At 41.8% G+C, this 19,489-nt stretch overlaps 1 protein-coding gene across 1 annotated transcript; it reads right to left on the bottom strand.

Moving 5' to 3' along the window:
* Positions 1–5,712: 5,712 nt before the first annotated feature.
* On the bottom strand, positions 5,713–16,787 carry umodl1 (uromodulin-like 1). Its single transcript, XM_042093360.1, has 18 exons — positions 16,781–16,787; positions 16,308–16,550; positions 14,784–14,957; positions 14,468–14,577; positions 14,085–14,271; positions 13,235–13,785; positions 12,675–12,831; positions 12,459–12,575; positions 11,984–12,241; positions 11,562–11,674; positions 11,070–11,289; positions 10,805–10,942; positions 9,687–10,462; positions 8,935–9,095; positions 7,465–7,701; positions 6,744–6,903; positions 6,326–6,422; positions 5,713–6,057 (listed from the first exon to the last, which is right to left on the bottom strand). Exons 1-18 carry the CDS (start codon positions 16,785–16,787, stop codon positions 5,870–5,872), a joined length of 3,894 nt encoding a protein of 1,297 aa, XP_041949294.1. The 3' UTR covers positions 5,713–5,869.
* Positions 16,788–19,489: the final 2,702 nt, after the last annotated feature.

Raw genomic sequence — 19,489 nt, 5'->3', positions numbered from 1 at the left:
CTTCTGTCCCTTTGTATTGAATCACCCTATTGCATGGAGATTATTCACACACATTAGTATTCATAAATAAGTCAGTTGTTACTCTATTCATGAGTGCAATAAATCAATGGGCTGTTCAGTAATGAAATTGTTAGACACAATGAGGCCCAGTAGTCTATGAATGTGGACTGGTAGTCTAATGACTGCTACTAATATCTGTATTTCTTGTATTCTTCTTACAAAGAATTGCACCGATGCTTTTGTTTAGAAAATAACAGTGGTTTGATCGTCAGTAACTTGTAGACCAAAAATGTGTTTGGATATGGTGCACATTTAACATATAGATGCAGTAATTATAGCCTAGATATTCAGTTCCTGTTATACAACCTTGACCAAGTTTAGCCATTTTCCTCACCTTTGATATGTGTATATAATTATCATATTAGAACAAAAAGACCAGCTATAAATATAATATGGTCTACTCTCAGATGATGGAAATCAGCTGCAACACTACCTAAACAGATTGGTTATGTAACATGGCTTCGAACATAAAACAGATCCATTTCATCTCTGTCTGACATCCCCTAGATGACTGAATCGTGCCTCTTTGATCTCTCTATCACGCTAGATGTGGAGGATACAGACTTGCCATGTGACTGGCTGTAGCGATGAAAAGTCCTCTGGTTTTCAAACACAGGATCTGACAGCCATGTTCCGGTGATGCCTCACTTCCTCAGCGCTCTGTCTTTGACTGCTCTCGCCTAAGCCAATCACCAGCCTCACTGATCACTGCTCCACAGATCTGCTGATAAGCTGCCTTTTTAATCAAAGAGAACAGACACACTGAGTCTGTGACTTGAGTGATGTCATCAGAGTATTCAGGCAACGCTGAAAAGCAGTCACTCAATGCTAACTGTGTACGTGTTAGGGGAGAGGTTTGTGTGTGTGAGGACAGTGAGTTTGTCTGTTCATGTGTGTGTGTGTGTGTGTGTGTGTGTGTGTGTGTGTCTGTGTGCCTTTGTCTGTTTATCTGTCGGTCTGTGTTGTTGAGAGTCAGGGGTGTTGTGGGAGTTGGTAGGGTATGTGTGGGAGGGGGTGTTAGTGATTCAGTCAATCATTTGGCATCAGTGAGTCAGCCATCATGATTAAGCCCCCTACTCCCATCACCCAACACAAAACAAAGTCATTTTGAATAACTTAATCCTCAAATAGTGTTTTGCCTGGTAATCTTTATACGTAAATCGAGCATAATTCTCTATTGCAGTATATTCTTATCAATTTGGCATTGGTGCTAAAATGTAGCCTTTTGCAGTGTAACACAACACCGTGCAACTCATTTGAAGAAAATGTGTGTTATATACATTATAATTAGTATAATTTTACTTCAAATAAGTTCAGTTTTTTGTTGCAGGAATGCCCATTAATTTTCCTCATTTCAGTGGAAGTCCAGGTTCCATTGACCCGATGTAAAATAATGATTCACTCCACACACTTGTCCTTTCAGTGGCCTTAGCTTAGAGGCCTCAGGCACCAGTTCACCACCAAAAAGATCTCTCACACACACATAAACAAACAAAAACATACCAGATAGTAGGCATAGATGGATAGATGAGAAATAAATGTGGTCTGTTTGCATTAAGTCAGAGAGCTGAGCTTGAAGCTTTGGGCGACAGAGGGATTTGAGCAGATGGAAGAGAGATGGCCAAGTCACATGACCAGCTCAGTCCCCACAGAAAAAAAACAAAATTCAGGAAATGAGTAGAGAAACAACTGGTAGGGGATGCGAAACATTGATCAAAGTGTGCCGTCTGAATCTGATTCTGTAGTGTTTATTGGCAGGAGTATCTCTCAAGATTCCCCTCTCACTTATTCCTCCTTCAGTTCACGCTTTCCCTGTTGTTCTTCTCTGTCAGGGCTGGGGGAAAGCAACCAACTAAGAATAAATTGTGTTCTGAATGGTAGTCATGGTAATTGGTTGCCTAGTGAGAACAAAGAAGGTGAATGGATGCTGGGTAATAATGGATGGGGTTATGTTAGTGCTGCTTTTTGTGCAGATGGTACCACCTTGTCCCGAGGGAACCCTCAACACACGCTATCTCTCTCTCTCTCTCTCTTTCTCTCGCTCTCTCTGTGTATACCATGTGGTACCATTGTTTTATATTTATGTTATGTTTATGGTTCTTAGCAGATGTTTCTGTCCAAAGCGACTTACAATGACAACTATAAATAACAGTTTACAGTAAAGTCATATGGCCTACACTTAAATATATATATATATATATATATATATATATATATTAATAGACTAAATAGAATAAACCAAATGATACCAATAGCCACAAACATACAAACATACTCCGTAATGGAAAATTAATTAGTTAGAAACAAGGTAAACAGTCTTTACATGCTTTTTAAAGATCCCAAAACTATCGCCAGCACAAAGACCATTAGGTAAATCATTACACCAATGAGGAATCGTTGATGAAAGGCTGGCATAGCAGACGGTCATCAAAGGACCACAGTGGGTGAGAGGGGACATAGAGCTGGATCATGGAAAAATACAGTAAGATGGAGATCCTGTAAGTGTCCTGGAACATATAGAGTACTAGGTATTAGAATAAAAAATATTATTGAAGAAGGTTGAGAACCTTGAGACACAATAATTACTCAGGGAGTGGGAGTGAGAGAGAGAGAGAGAGAGAGAGCGAGAGAGAGAGATCTGGATGCTCATACAGGCCTTATTTGGACAATACTGCCACCTAGTGGTAACATTCTCCAGATTCACAGTGACTTTTTCCTCAATTGAGCCTCTACTATGTTGATGGCACCAGCTACCACAATGGAGGGAAGAAATACACATCTAAACCGATGGTGAAGAACACACCCTGCCCCAGAGTTACCACTCATCAAGACACAAGGAATGATGAATAATGATGAAAACCCACTATCGAGCCAGGTCGAGATAGGCCAGCTCTTAGCCTGATCATGTTGTCCTTTAGAAATATCATCAAGACCATACAGATAATGCGGTATTCTGGAATGTTTTTGAGAGGTGTTCTATCAACACATTAATTACACATGTAAATACATAAAAAAATACCACTCTATTACACTGACATGTATTGCAGAGTTTAATGCATAATTGTTACAAAATGCTCAAAATGTTACACTTACAATTCAGAATTTTAGATAATATTGTTTATGTTCATAAGTGCTTCTAGTAATCAATAATAAAGTTACCTTAGTGATGGAAATATGTACACTACTGTTCAAAAGTTTGGAGTCACTTGTTTTCAACATTAATGTTGTAAATGACTTGTAGAAAAAAATGGCTGATCTTTAATGCAATATACAGATGCCCATTATTAGCAACCATTCATCCAATTTTCCAATGGTACATTCTGTTTACTAATCTGACATTTTAAAAGGCTAACTGAGAAAACATTGGAGAACCCTTTTGCAATTATGAACGCACATAATGTAATCTGAAATCTGCTGCCCTGATTAAAAAAACAATGCAACTGATCTCTACTGGTGTTCTGTCTATAATGAAGTGGAATGGAAATGTCTAAGTGACTCCAAACTTTTGAACGGTAGTGTAAGTGCAATGAAAAGATAAGCTCACGTGCTCTAAAATTCCAGATTAGTGTAGTATCTAAGGCTCATCATAACCAATTCTCTCTAAAAAGCATATCAAACCCCAACCATTCTAAAGAAACACAATGAAAATATATCTCTGATAGCCACGCACAGACAAATTGACAGAAAACTTCTCTCTAAAAACATATTGATCCCAATCATCCTCAAGAAATAGAAATAAAATATATCTCTGAAAGTCAAACACACACACATACACACACACACAGCAGTGATGTGCCGGTTTGGTCACAAGCTACCAAGCTGGCCTGATATTTTAATCAACCCGACTGACAAAATTATACCCGACCCGCAATCCGACCCGCTTACCTCAAATTGTGACTGGGGTTTTTACTTAGGCTGCGCAAAGTACAGGTCTTTATTTGGGGCAGGCTTGTATTCGAGGCAGGCCTTTATTTCTTATTAGGTGATCTGATATAGAATTTCATTCTTAGAAATAAAGTAAAAGGTTACTTATAAAATAACAACTTGCCAGACACGCCTTCATTAACAATAATAAATTAGCGTAGGCTAGATAACAGCAAGTTAATGGGAGACATGGTTTAGTTTGGAGCAGCTATGTATCAAATGCAGATTTTCTGTTTGGTTTGGGGTTTAATTTACTTTTGGGCTGTGATTATATTGCTAAATGTTGGGACTGATGGACACTGAAATCTGGGGGGGTATTTGATGGTTCACTATTAAGTTTCATGTAGGCTAGTTGAAAGAGTGTCGGGATTTCCACCCGCTTATTGCTGTGAACGTGTGCTGTGTTTAATGGAAATTGTATTGCTTAGCCAAGTACCCTAAATTGAGTTATTTTTTAATGATGTATGATTCACTTTTTATTAAATTCGTAGGCTGGAATGCCGTGCGGCAACAATTGTGTTTAAAAGTAGTAAGCCTGTAACTGCTCCAGCCTCTGGCTAGCTCAGAAGGGGGCAGCAAGAGACTGGTATCTTGAGAGCAACGAGTTGGAGACCCATGATGTACAACGACTTTTCATTGGCAACAGTATTAAACCAACCAACAATATACAATATTAAGAACTCTTTTATTTAATTGAGTTAAATTGAAACAATGTCTTCTAGTGTTTGTGGACTGATAGTCCTACTGAATTATTACCCCGGCTTATATTTTGGGGCCAAATCGACCACAACCCGGCTATTATCCGAGGCCCAGCTATAAATAGAATCCCGGCCATAATTTAAGGATTTATGGTATTTACAAAATGTGTACTTTTGGTTATAGCCTACCATGCAGTTTGACAGTCAGTAGGCCATTTCTGTAAAACAAACTAATTTATTTGCGAAACTTTATGCATAGAACTACACACAGCTAGGCATGCAGGACATAATATTCGCGCAGGAGAGAGAATGAGACTAGAGAGAATAAGAGCGCAAGCACGCACGCAAGGATTAGCTAAACACTAAGACAAGATTTCAAGGCCATGGACATACATATTTCTTTCGAAAACAGAAATGGTGAAGGCAGCAAGATAGGCAAGAGAGATATATTGCTGGTCAAAAGTTAGCATAAGAGCTGGTTTATAATGCTGAATGAAGCACAAAGCTTTACTGAAGCACATACATACAAAGTCACAGACACAACAAACTAAGGTATGCATGCGCGAACCTATATGGCCTATAAATACCGGTAGATATGACTGTGTAGTCTGCTGTGTACCATAACATTTATTCCTGCAGGCGCCTATCTATTGCTTACTTGAGGTCTGGGAATTGCACTTACTCGGTTTGGCTGGGAGGGTCTACCATTGCCGCGTTTGTCATGAGTATGTTGGTCGTGCCTGTTTTGTGGCTGTCATAATGGCTTCGCAAGAAGTAGAACATAACTTGCACTACTGTCATCTTCTTTAAGAATCTTTCCAAATATTCCCATATATCGCTTTTCCTGGAGGAGTGTCTTTATTTTTTTAACTTCTCGTGTCTTCAGCTTCTTTACCTTTACAGCTCTCTCTACCATCTCCACCTATGTGGCAAGTATGCTTCAACCAATGATGTCTTTGAAAAGCAATTACAAGTTAAATATTGATGCTAGCCTTCTTGTGATACTTTAAGTATTTTTTAAAAAAAATGACCCGAATATTATTAAAATATTTTTTCATGACTCTTAACCGCAGGTGACCGCGGTCATCCACGGGCGACCGCTCGATTTCGGGCGAACCGTGCATTACTGACACACACACACACACACACACAGAGAGAGACAAATAAACAGACAGACTGAAACCCCTCTAGGTGTCAAACACGTGATAGGTGAAGTTTTCGGGCTGGGACTTGAAGCTGAAGTTGTAGGTGCCAATGCGTCTCTTGTAGATTATGAAGCCCACCACCCCAGCCAGGAGGAACAGGAACAGCCCCACACCCAGCAGGCTAAAGCCCACCGCCCGCAGGGTGTCCCGCCGCTGGACAACAGTGCCCTCTGGAGAGAGAGAGAGAGGGAGAGAGAGAGAGGGAGAGAGAGAGAGAGAGGGGGAGAGAGAGAGAGAGAAATCTAACCAAGTTTGACTTTTACACTTACAAAGCAGTAACAATAACCGTTGCACCTCCTCAAGGTATTTTTCACAAACACACACAATATACAATAAGGTAATAACTTTCATCATGTGATCGTGTGACCTCTAGATACACAGCTAGAAAGTTGGTGTTATACTGTGGGTGTTTTGGTCTGCCAATTCCACAGTACTTACCCTGGTTTAACCTGTGAAAGGGTCCACAGGATGCCTTTTCTGCTCCAACTAGGTTAGACAGCCGAGAGACTCCACGTGGTCCAATTCCATTACAGTCCTGCCAGGTTAGTCCCCGGTGAAGGAAACATCATAACACTTATTAGCATATAACAACCAGTGGAGAGGCATCGTTTAAGTGACTATTCAACTGAAAATCTTTTATTCAGTCACACTGAAATCAGTCACACGCATTGACTCTACTCTATTATGGTCTGTTTTATGCAGGACCACTTGATTACATCTTGCACATCCAAATATCTGTATTATACTGTAGGCTTCTGCTGAAGTTGTATAGCAGAGAGGATATTACCTATAGGGCATCATAGCACAGCAAAGAATGCCTGACCTGCTTACATACAGAAAATAAAGTCAGTCATACAGGCCTGCACGACGACTCTCCAGTCTTGAAACAAATCTGAATCTGGCAGTGCAGATAAATGACGTCCACATCCACGAGTGAGAAGATCTGGATGGCCAGAAGCGCTTTGCTGTCGTTGCCATTCTGCAGTACTGTGGTGTAGGTTTTAGGAAGAGGGCAACTGCGGACCAGACACATACAGACATCATCTCTAACAATAACCTCTCACATTGTGTATATCATTCAGGAAAAAGACAATGTTACAACGCAAAATTCATATTCTTTCATTGAATACAAGAGGGGAAACCAGGCATGAATGCCATATGGAACAGCAGTAGTGAAAGATAAACTAAATGGCTACAGTTGGCCCACGAGTTGGATCTGAGTCCAAACAGTTATGGGTTTGTCCTTGGACCATGCTACACCTTTCCACCAAGTTTCATAAAAAATTGGGCTAGTCATTTCTGCGTAATCCTGCACACACACAGATGGACAGGCAGACGGACAGATGGATAGACGGATAAACTACAATGAAAGCATCACAAATAAATAAATACACAAAGGGAAGTTTACCATAATAACAGTAAAGCTGAAGATGACATCAAAGGTTTGTTGGATATTTGTTACTCTGCTCTAGACAGTTTGTTACCTGATCATATAATGGTCAAAGAAGTGTAGTGAAGCATTACTGGACACAGCAGTCTGACCTCTTAGTGCACACGTGTAGTGCAGACACACGTACCCATTCTCCAGGAAGATATACTCCTTCGGCCCGGAAGGATTGTTGGTGGGGGTGGCCCAGCACCTGTTGAGGACGACCTTGATCTGATGGAGGGTGGAGTTGACGCTCACCTCCACCACCACCTCCTCGTCGGGGGAGAGGGTGTAGTTCTCCGGCAGGGGCATGGTGCCGTTCAGCAGGCGAACTCTTACGTGGAAGGAGCCCGACCCCTGCACCACGTCTTTAATCATGTCATACCTTCATTAATACATAGGAACACACATTAATACACACACACACACACACACACACACACACACATTAATACACATACACACACATGCATGAAAAAGACTTTTTTCTTTCTTTAGAAATGAACTGTTATTTACAGAAAACATAATAAACATAGTACAAATAACGTAAATTTAAAGAACAAAAAGGTATTGAAATGGAAAGAGCATGAGGTCCATAATAAGTGTCCCTCTGCTCTTCTGTATTTCACTGTACTGTAAATAATGAACTGAATAAAATATTACATTAATACACAGGATTAGATGTTAAAATCCCTTGTGCCAAAATCCAAGGTAAAAACACATTCAGAAGCCCCTGCTCAAGTTTAACTTTAAAAAGCACACTACCCTCAAATCCGCCAACAAATGGCCACAAACACACGTTTGTATTGGCGTGGCCCTCCCTGCAACTTCTTCCCACCCACTACCCATTTTGAGGCCCTAATGATGACCTCCATTGCCATTGTAAAAGCAAGTGGGGAGATGGTACATCCGGCCATGATTCCTATCTCACTGAAGAAAACCTTCCCTTCAACATTCAGTAGACTAATTGGCCTAAATTGATTAATCTCCACTGCGTCCTTTTATTTGGGAATAAATATTCCCCCAGCCCTCCGCCAAGCCTTGGGAATACTCTGCTTTTTCCAAACTATCTTCATTAATTGCCATAGAAATCTTAAAACATCTGGTGCACTCTTATACAACCGGTAGGGCACTCCATTAGGTCCCGGGGCTGAAGAGGCCCTTCCACGTTTTATTACTTCTTGCACCTCTTTCCACCTTGGTGGACTATCGTCGCATTGGCTACTTAATTCACCAATAGGTGGGATATCCGCAGGAAGTGCGTTCTCTCTGAACCTCTCCCTATCTTTGTGCGCTCCCTCTAAATACTCCTCAAGCTTCTGCTTAGGTTCCAAAAGACTACCACTCTTCTGCATTACGAATAAAGACTTAACAAACTTAAATGGGTCTTTATAGAATGCTAGCCGAGCTTGTGATTTCTTCTTCCTATTTTTCCTAATATTTTCATATTTTATATGTTAGTAGGCACTAGGAATAAACTCCATTTGCAAAATGATTCATGCTAGAATTTGCCCTCAGTCAGTCACACAGCATGGAGCAAGAGCTGAGTGTTTGTGAATGATGTAAACCAGGTCTCCATGGCAATGGCTCCCGTGGGCGTGATCGTGTTGTGCCTTACTCGTGTGGGGAGTATCCCGCAGAGATCACAATGCTGTTGATGTAGCTGCACAGGATGGGCACCTGGAGCCGCGCACTGGGCATGCTCACAGAGCCGTCGGGCCAGGTGTGGCTGCTCATGTCGTTATAGAGCGTCACCTCTGCCGTGTTATGAGTGCTGTTCTGTAAAAGGGAAGCAAAGAAGGGAGGGAGTCAGGACCAGCTACAGTACAGTGGATTATTCAAAGCTAGTTAATGGATAGATAGATAGATAGATAGATAGATAGATAGATAGATAGATAGATAGATAGATAGATAGAATGTTCCTACCAATAACCTGTGAATATAGAGATAAGCTTCTTTACATCATTATGAGCATCATAACAAACTCATATTATGCACCATTTGGGTATTACTACCATCCATGTGATGGATTAACAGACTAAATCATTTACATAAACATAAGCTTTATGGATAAATGGTATGCAGGACACCTCTCCAGTCCCAGTCAGCCCTATGCATATATCCTCCACAACATAGCTTATTACTCTAGGACATTTTCATGCTGTCATGCATGCTGTTTACCTACACACACACACACACACACACACACACACACACACACACACACACACACACACACAAACATATAAACATATATACTGTATATATTTATACAGCCTACTGTATACCGTACTGTACTTTGAGTGACCGTATTTAAAATGGTGCCTCCTGATAAACATATTATATAAAGTAGCTGATCATGGGTCTTACGCTCCGGAGTACTGTGGCACATTCATTCCATGCTGCCACCAGCTCCACATGGCTGTCGTTGCCTCCGTTGACTCCACACTCTGGCAGGCCCAGGTACAGCGACTCGGCCGACATGTGCTTGCCACTTAGGAAGTCCCGTGCCACCCACACAGACATGTAGCCTGCGTTGCACACCACAGTGATGGTCACCGATTGAGAGATGACCTGGATGGTCGTTGTAAGATCCGGAGACATTATTGTACTTGTGACCATAGCCTTGGTCGGGGTTGAAGTGATTGTCGTTGCTACTGCATTTGTGACTCTAGCATTAGTCGTGGATGAGGTTGAGATCACTGGTGAGATTGAGATAGTCTTTGTTGTAGTTAAAGTGGTGAAGGTTGATGGTACAGAGGCGACTGTTGCCTTAGATGTGTTTGAAGTGGTTGTGGTCACAAGTGAGTTTGTTGTAGTTGAAGAAGTTGAGGTCAGTGGTATGGTTGTGAACATCACTGAACGTGTGGTGGTGGTGTTGTCTGTTGCTTTTGTTGTTGCTGTGGCTGATATATAGGGAGTAGTAGCTATCCCTGAAGAAGAGGTCATCTGCTTGTCATTAGATGTACTGGCCACAGGCTCCGGTGGAGTAATAGGCCCTTGAGTGGTGGGCGTGGTGATGATCATGGTGGTGATAGGTGCAGTCTCAGAGTCTGAGTTGTCAGTGCTTAGGCTTGTTGTATACACGCTCTGTGTGGTGGTGATGGGTGGAGGGAGACTCGGCACAGATGAGCTTGCACTCAGTGCTAGAGAAAAGAATTATATAAACGTATGTTTTATGAAACTTTTATCATTTTTTAATGTAAATAGCAAATAGGCAACCGGGTCAGTATTAGCATCATCCTGTTAAGGCATAGAAGTGACAGCTACTGAATACAATTAATGAGATGTCTCATGCCTCACATAGAGTGAAAATATTTCCCTTACAACTCAGAAGATGATACTCTATTTCAGTCAAGCATTTTTATATAGGCCTACCGGTATATGGTGCCAGAATCGTGTGTGTGTTTGTGTGTGTGTGTGTGTGTGTGTGTGTGTGTGTGTGTGTGTGTGTAATTATGGTAAAGTAAATTAAGACAATACTGCACCTATGCAGGATCGTCCTGGCCAGCTGGGGTTAGTGTCTTCAAACCCATCATTGCAGACACAGTTATAGCCCCCCATGGTGTTGACACACTGTGCCTCAGTGGAACAGTCAACATCTCCGCTGACACACTCATTCAAATCTGAAAATGAGAAACCAGGAACAGCCTAAATACCACACGCCTTGATAGGGACTGCCCCAAAAATTAAGTATATCAGCGACATCTGAGCACTCTGGCTCCAAGCCAGGAGATGCAGCAGTGGGCCTACCTTGTATGGAGGTGCTGTTACTATCTACAGCATATTTGGAGCTTTTCTGCAGAGAGGCCATGAGGGAGTGTGACAGCCCTACGATGTCCTGGTCCTCACTGGGCACAAACACAATGGAGAAGTTCACCACCACGCTGCCCTGCGAGAAGCCAGTGATGATGACTCGAACCTTCCCAGACTCCACCAGGGCCTGGATATCTGAAGGGAGGGATTGCAGGATCTGCGGGAAACATTTGCTCATGGTCAAAATGGGTATTTTATAAACATGTTACACCACTTTACATTATTTATTTAAGGTATTCAAGCCATTTAACAGATAATACGATCATTTTGAATTGTCAACACATCTATCACAGTACTCTGTAATTAATCAACTTTAAAATACATTGAATATTTAGACCTTAAAAATATAAATGTTTAAACAAATGGTTGAGTGACAATAACAGTAAAATAAATAATGTGGTAATTGACTCAGGCAGGATCTCATTTTACCTCAGCTTGAATGCTCTGAGAGAGATTCTTATAATCAGGGCTCTCTGAATCCAGGAGGGACTCAGTGAACAGCACGTTAGTCAGACGGGCTACAGCCTGAAGGGCCTGTGCATCTGTTGGCAGACATAACACAATTTTTCATTTCAGGAGTCTGTATCAACATACACAATTTGCAAGGATGAGAGATATAGTTAGTACCAATAGTTACTCTCAATACTAATAATACTGATACAATACACAACATTAACTTTTTTGTCAAATGACTCAAATGAATGCCTAAACAACAAGAAACAAACATACATATTAACAATACTTGAATACTGAATATGTGTATCTGGAAAATGGGTAACTGGTTCTGATCTTCAGTGGTCAGACTGTTAAAACCGATAAAAGTAGAAACCAAAAGATAAAATATGCCTTGCCTGTTTTAACTCGAATCTCTACCATGGTTCCCTGAACTCCACAGGCATAAGGGATGACACAGACTCTGTAGAGGACCCCTGCCAGCAGCTGCTTCTCCTCAATTTCTGTTTCTGCTGTCTGCCAGCTACTCAGCTCACCCGAACCCTGGAGAACCATCACTTGGAAGGTAACAGGACCTGGAGGTGCTGTCGTCCAGGAGACTCTAAATGAGGAGCTTGTGATGTTGAGAGCTTTGATGCTGACGATCTCAGGCACATCTAAAAATAATAAAAGGTACAGGATAGAAAAGTAGGGAATAGAAGAGAATATAAACTGAGAGTTAAGAATGTGAGAAGTCATCCAGTCCACCACATTCCACCACTCTGTGGCAGGTTTCTATTACAATAATAATAGAATACTACTTATTCATGTGTTAAGCTATGTTTACAAATGTGTGAAATTGTGTAAACATTGGGAAAAGACCAGGCTTCTTACTGCATGGGAAGTTGTGGGGTGGCTCAGATGTAACACTAGGAGTAGGGGGCATCTGTGGAAGAGTAGAAGAGGAAGACCCTGACCAGGGGTTACTGAGGCTGGTGGATTCATCTTGGCCTGCGATTCAAACAATACATTCAACCATCAACCACACAAGACCATCATCGCTACTGAATAGAGATTGACACACCAACACAACCACAAAGTTGTGTGTACCCATGGTCACCAGGGGTGGGAGTCCCGTGGACATGACGGTGCTGCACAGGATGGGCACCTGGAGCCGCGCACTGGGCATGCTCACAGAGCCGTCGGGCCAGGTGTGGCTGCTCATGTCGTTATAGAGCGTCACCTCTGCCGTGTTATGAGTGCTGTTCTGTAAAGGGGAAGTAAAGAAGGGACCAGCTTGGTAGGACCAGCTTGGTAGGACCAGCTTGGTAGAAAACTGCAATGCTCATGCAGTTTTACTTTTTTGTTCATGCATTTATAAATTGTTGCTGTAAACATGATAGCAAGCCCTTAGAGAGGACATAATTCTAAAATAATATCCTACATTATTTGAGTATTAATACCAAACATGTCCTAGATTATTAGACAATATGTTTTACATATAAGCTTTATAGATGAATGTTATACGGAATGTCATTTATGATGTTATATTTATGAAAAAATAAAAAATACATTGTAAAAAAACAATTAATTGTAAAATTAACTGTATGCTGTACTCCATACTCCACACAAACACACATACGTATACAGTAGCTGGTCATGGGTCTTACACTCATCAGTACTGTGTCACATTCATTCCATGCTGCCACCAGCTCCACATGGCTGTCGTTGCCTCCGTTGACTCCACACTCTGGCAGGCCCAGGTACAGCGACTCGGCCGACATGTGCTTGCCACTTAGGAAGTCCCGTGCCACCCACACAGACATGTAGCCTGCGTTGCACACCACAGTGATGGACACCGAGTGAGAGATGACCTGGATGGGCTGAGAGGTCGTTGTAAGATCCGGAGACATTTGTGTATTTGTGACCATACCCTTGGTTGGGGTTGAAGTGGTTGCCGTTGCTACTGCATTTGTGACCCTAGCATTAGTTGTGGATAAGGTTGTGATCACTGGTGAGTTTGAGATAGTCTTTGTTATGGTGCCCGTAGCTTTGGTCAGGGTTGAAGTGATTACAGTGCCTGCTGTCGTGGGAGAAGGTGGCTCAGTGGTTGTGCTTTTGCTGTGGTTGGCGGAGCTGCACATGTACGAGCCCACCGTGTTGATGCAGACTGAGTGGGGAGGACACTTACTCAGCTCCCTATGGCCACAATCATCCATATCTGCCCAGAGAGAACACATGTCAATTAGTGACAGGGAAAAAGGGAGTGTGCTGGAGAGAGAGAAAGAGAAAGAGAGCATGTTTTTATGTGTTAGTGAAATAGACATTTTGTGTGTGTGTGTGTGTGTGTATGTGTTTGGTGTGTGTGGTTGTATTGGTGTGTAGCTGGACAATAAAAATAGCTGTCCTAGCAAAACAACTAGCAAATTCATGGTCTTGAAGCCACGTATAATAAGTGCAATCCCTAGCATTCTCAGTATATGCTTAATGTGTATTGTATTGAGTGATAAGAGTGCTGACCTTGTACTGTCACAGCCACCACCTCCTCTATGTGTCTGAGCAGAGACTGAAGCCTCCTGGAGACGTCTGCCAGGACGAGAGCCCAAGAGGAACCGATGAGAAGCGAGGAGGAAGTGATGTGGGGACCAGCAGACCATGAGACAACATGGCGCACAGACATGTCAGAGTAATTCAAGGCCCCAGTCACCTGCACAGAGGGCACACAGTCAAGAAAACAAGTCATTTAGGGAAGTCAAGCAAAAAAATATAGATTGTGGTAAATCATAGGATATCTTTATATTGTGTAATCACCATGCATGTCAGTTGCTTTTGGGGATAAAAAAAAGAGTGGCACAATGACATGATTAAAATCAAGTTAAACTTTATCTCTGTTTCTCACTCACCACAGAGTGCAGCAGCCGCATGTGGTTTAACAGGCCCTTGTCAGTCGCAATCATCTCCTGATAGTCTATCTTTACCGTTACAGTTGCATTGAAGCCCCATCCTTGTTCAGCTTAAGAGCAAAAAACTTTGTCTTGATTTACAGGAATGTTAATCCCAGAATTCCTAATATCCCATATACACTACTACAGAATCAATCAATCAATCAATCAATTGTGAATCACTACTTAGTTGATTAATTAACGAACTGTCAAATTAATATCATTATTAACAATCTAATTAATTGGTTTAATTGACGATAAAAAACATGGTAAGCACCTGGAGGCTGTGGGTCAGCACAGTAGCGTCCACCTGTAGCGGGGCAGCACTTCTGCCAACCGGGGCAGTCTGTGTCCAAGCCACACTGTGGTTGAGATGCACAGTGGGAGCCATTGGGCCAAGCCTCCGGACAGAACCCTGGTTTGGCAGTGAACTCCGCACTGCAGTTAAGAGCTAAAGAGCAACCGACAGAGAGACATTATGCAGATGTGAGCACACCTGACATGTGCGTAGAGTCTGATGAAAAGGTGACATTCCCAGTATTGGCCGATAGCCAGTTTGAACAGAAATAGCGGCACAGGACAACAAAGCAGAGTGGCCAAACCACATATCGGTTAAGAAAAGGTAGCTGAAATCAGTTTAAAAATCAAGCTTTTACAGGCTGTCAAAACCAAGTCTTGTGTGTCAGCCAAATACTATTTATGGGACCATTTTGAGGCCTTTGGACAACTTTAGAAGCAAGTATGATATCCCTCAGCACTTTGTTGATGTAAGATAAAATAAGATTATGTTGGTGGTAATTGTTTGGTACAGCAAGAAGGTGGCTCATTCCAATGAAAAAGAGGTCAAAAAGAAAGGTCCAAGAGGTTTCTGTGTTGCTGTGCTGTTTTTGATTATATGGACCTGTAGCCTATTAAATACTGGAGAAGAATATTCATGAGTCCAGACCTCATATCACCATATCTCACAACATAGCAAAAGTGAGACTAAATTCACAGAGCCATCTCATGTAGTTTTGGCATTATGCTTACAAACAGACAGTTGTTGGATTCTCTGGTTGTTGCGTTGTGTTTTAGTTTTAATGTCTGTATTAGAGATGGTCAATAAAGCTTGACGGCTGGATCAGGATCGGCGATTAGATGATTATTGTAGATGGTACAATAATGGATAACAGAACACAGGCTAAGTCTCGAACAGTAAAACTGTGCAGAGTCTAACAGTTGTGGTTGTAATTAGAAGCGGCTACTGAGCTTCCCGACAGAAGATGCTCCTCGAGTCGCTTCCTCGATCCGTCTCAGAGTCAAAACCTAAGACAAAGCCTGTTATACTAAAACATGCAAACGTAAATCATGCCAACGTGGCAGGTGCTCTGGCTAGATGGAGATACTAGCCCGAACAGGACGACATGCTGTCTCCCTCGGCCCATGTTATCACTGATGTTCCTTGGATGTTCCTAAACACCGGGCTGTATGATCTTCCTGCTGGTACACAGGTCTAAGGCACAGTTATGTACAATGGTATGGACCTCTCCCCGTTGTATACTACACACAGAAGTAACATATGAACACATCAGAATACAGTAAGGATACCCCAGAATTCTACACAGTCAAACAAACAGACAAAGAGACAGACAAATTTGCATGGAAAACATAACCTCCTTGGGGGACGTGATGAATCATTGTGCCTTTATTACATTTTGGTCTGTAGCAGACCCTTTTATCCAATGTGACCTACATGACCTTGGTGTTATTAACAACTCACTACCTGCTTTAGCAGCTGCGATGCAGGAAGAAGGCTACTTACGCAAAGCACAGTAACTGCCCACTTGTTCATAGCCAGGGCAGCACTGCATAACCTCCCTGTGTAGGCTGATGGGATGAGAGCGGTAAGCCACTCTGTAAAGGGTCACCTCACAGGTCCTCCAGGGCAGCCAGCCGCCACAGGACCTCCTCTGAGTGTACGGCGTCTTGTACGACAACACTGAACTCATGACTGTGGTCTGATTCACAGCACAGAGGTAATAGCCTGTCATAGACAGCTCATATCCTGAAAAGTAGTCAGCAGGAACAGTTCATGGTGAGGTGGGGATAACATGTAGCAGATATAGGGCAGCACTCTTCAGGGACCGCTATGATTTGATCAGTACTTACAGTTCATCTAAGCTGAAAATGAGCTTCTAATTAGCAAAACAAAACACTACATGGATTGTTCGTCAAATTAAAAACACCTTAGTGCTTAATGAATTGGATAGATTACTGTAATTATATTAATAATACCTCCCATTTTGTGACAAAACTGCATATAAGACATCTTGTGAACATAAACCAATGACAGATTTTAAATGTGTAAAATGACATAGGCTATTGAAAAAGGAGTATAGTATGTCAACAGAATAAGAAGCAGACATAACAAAGTTTACATAGACATCCTTTACCTTTAGAGTGAGTATTATGTCCACGAACAAAACCAACGGTGAATACAGCCAGCCAGACAGAGACACTGTGATGCATTTTGTGGCGATAGGATTTTGTTTGAGAATCATGCTAAAACCATGCTGCGTTGTACAGACATTTCCTCAACAGATGAGAGACAAGAAATCTGTGTGCTTTGGAAACAGGTGTCTCCAGTGTCTGCCGCTCCCTCATCTCTCTCCACCCCCTCAACACATCCTGAGTATCCACTGGGTATTCATTTGAGCCTTAGTTGAAAGCAAACTTGTCAAATTTGACACATTTAAAATGTAACATTTGTGTATTTGTGACCATAGCCTTGGTCGGGGTTGAAGTGGTTGTCGTTGTTATTGCATTTGTGACCCTAGCTTTAGTTGTGGATGAAGTTGTGATCACTGGTGAGTTTGAGATAGTCTTTGTTATGGTGCCCGTATCCACTGTTAAATTCTATAAAGAGTTAGGATTTGGAGAGAAGCTTATGAGACTAATAGAATGATTTTCTTCTAGTTCCTTTACTAGTAAGGTGTGTGGCTCAACCTTGACACTGCTACCAATTAAGCCTGTTTATGTGTCTGATGGAACAGGGAGCGGAGAACGAAATGCAACTCCCAGGGGACACGGTTTCTCAACAGGTTGCTATGGCACTTTCAACACCTCAGTCACTACATGTCTGCTGGGCTGTTGAAAACGTAAAACATTAATTTATGCTTTGTAAATACTGTATCTTGAGAAAGACATTACCTGGGACATACCGTATATCTGGCAGATGCTTGTTGTCTCTCTGACCTTTAATAATTAATAGTTCAGCTGTTATCCCAACTCAGACACAGAAATCTGCATGTCACGTCATTTTGACCCGTGTGCCTATGTGTTTAGAGATAAGAGGGAACAGAGGGGTTACCAGGATGTCATCTTTAGGGGGGCATTTGGCTTATTTGGGGGCGCAACAAAAAATGGGCGCAAAAGGTATCAGCACAATCTTTTAGTGCAGGCCCCTTGGCAGACACACGGGACCCATAGCCTTGGCTACATATAAACATGTGGTAGTTGTTAAACCATGTGAATAAAATATAACAGTATGGGTTTCCCAGTGCCATTTGTAGTGGGGTTTGTAGTGGACTGATACAACCCAATGCAATGATTGATGTTCTGTAGGCTATCTATCTTATCTATCTATCTATCTATCTATCTGATTTGGGAGCCCCCCACCACACCAGTGGAGATCATTACATGACATAGACTCCCCCAAACACACTCAGTAAAACTGTGTAATTACCAGCTAAATACATAGTAATCACTATTTAATATTGATTTTTTATCATATTGACTTACATTTTACACGATTCTCATTGACTTTATCTTTAATGTCAGTACATTGTAGGCTATAGTGTGTAGGTCAAATTGAGTGCCTGTCACTTTAAGAACGTGAGAGTAATTAGGCTTCAGTCATGGTTTTAGGCTAGTGGAAAATGGGCATAATGCATATGAATATGTGAATGCAATTCATTATGTTTCCTATGTAATTAGTTTAAATAAATGTTCAAAAACCAAACAAGTGGAAGAACACAATATTCAAGCAGTAGGCCATCGGAAAGCTCAGATCGTGCTCTGTCAGGTGACATGTGATATCAGTGTGATTAGGACTTGGTGAGCAATCCAACAGAGAAGAATGGGTGTGCATTTTGCATTTTTCTCCCCTCCAGATAATTTCTCTGGGGGGGGCAGGGTTTATCTCAGGGGAGGCACTGCCTGCCCCAGCCTCCCCCTACGTCCCTGAGGAAATATTATGACTTTGCAGTGTTTCACTGTTCTGCATGGCTGTGTCATAGCTATCTGCTCCGGACTACCAGGTTGCCACTAATCAGAGTCTGATTCAGTGTAGTCCACGTAAAATGAGATGAACAATGCCATCTCCTGTCAGCCTGAAAGGATACTTAAACCCTAACTATTTCCTTATCTAGTTAGAGCAGCTGGTGGATCTTTAGGTGAAGTCATGTTGTCTCTTTGATGCGCATCATTGTAAATAAAACTCTGTTCCTGATTTTTCCATTGGTCTAACTGGGTCATCTGTGGTATCAAAATGACCATCACAGTCAAAACCTATATCTATGCCCTTTCAGAATCAGAATCATTTAGTTATTTATTGCCAAGTTTTGTTTTGTTTTTGTGAGAGAAAAAACAGCTCAATCACATGTGTGATTTGCGAACATTTGTATTTGTTCCTGTCATTTTATAATAGCCACATGTTGAATTGCCTTAAAGGTATGACATGAGTGTTCCCAATGCCTTCCCGCATTTTTCTGATTTCAATTAGTAGATATTGAAGTTGAATTAAGACAGATTGATCATTTGATCTGAAATGCTCCCAGAAGATTCAGTGCATTGGTATAGTGAGAATGATGATGGAAGTGACAGAAAGGAGATGTGTTTTACACATCCCCCCCCCCACACACACACACACACAAACTTGGGCTCTGTATGTCTCTGTTTCACCAAAGCTGGGCTGAGAATACAAAGTGTCATGTGAGTTTCGGC

This window comes from Alosa sapidissima, chromosome 5 (assembly GCF_018492685.1).
Source record: "Alosa sapidissima isolate fAloSap1 chromosome 5, fAloSap1.pri, whole genome shotgun sequence".
Classification (NCBI taxonomy): domain Eukaryota; kingdom Metazoa; phylum Chordata; class Actinopteri; order Clupeiformes; family Clupeidae; genus Alosa; species Alosa sapidissima.
This window is presented reverse-complemented; position numbering and strand designations above follow the sequence as displayed.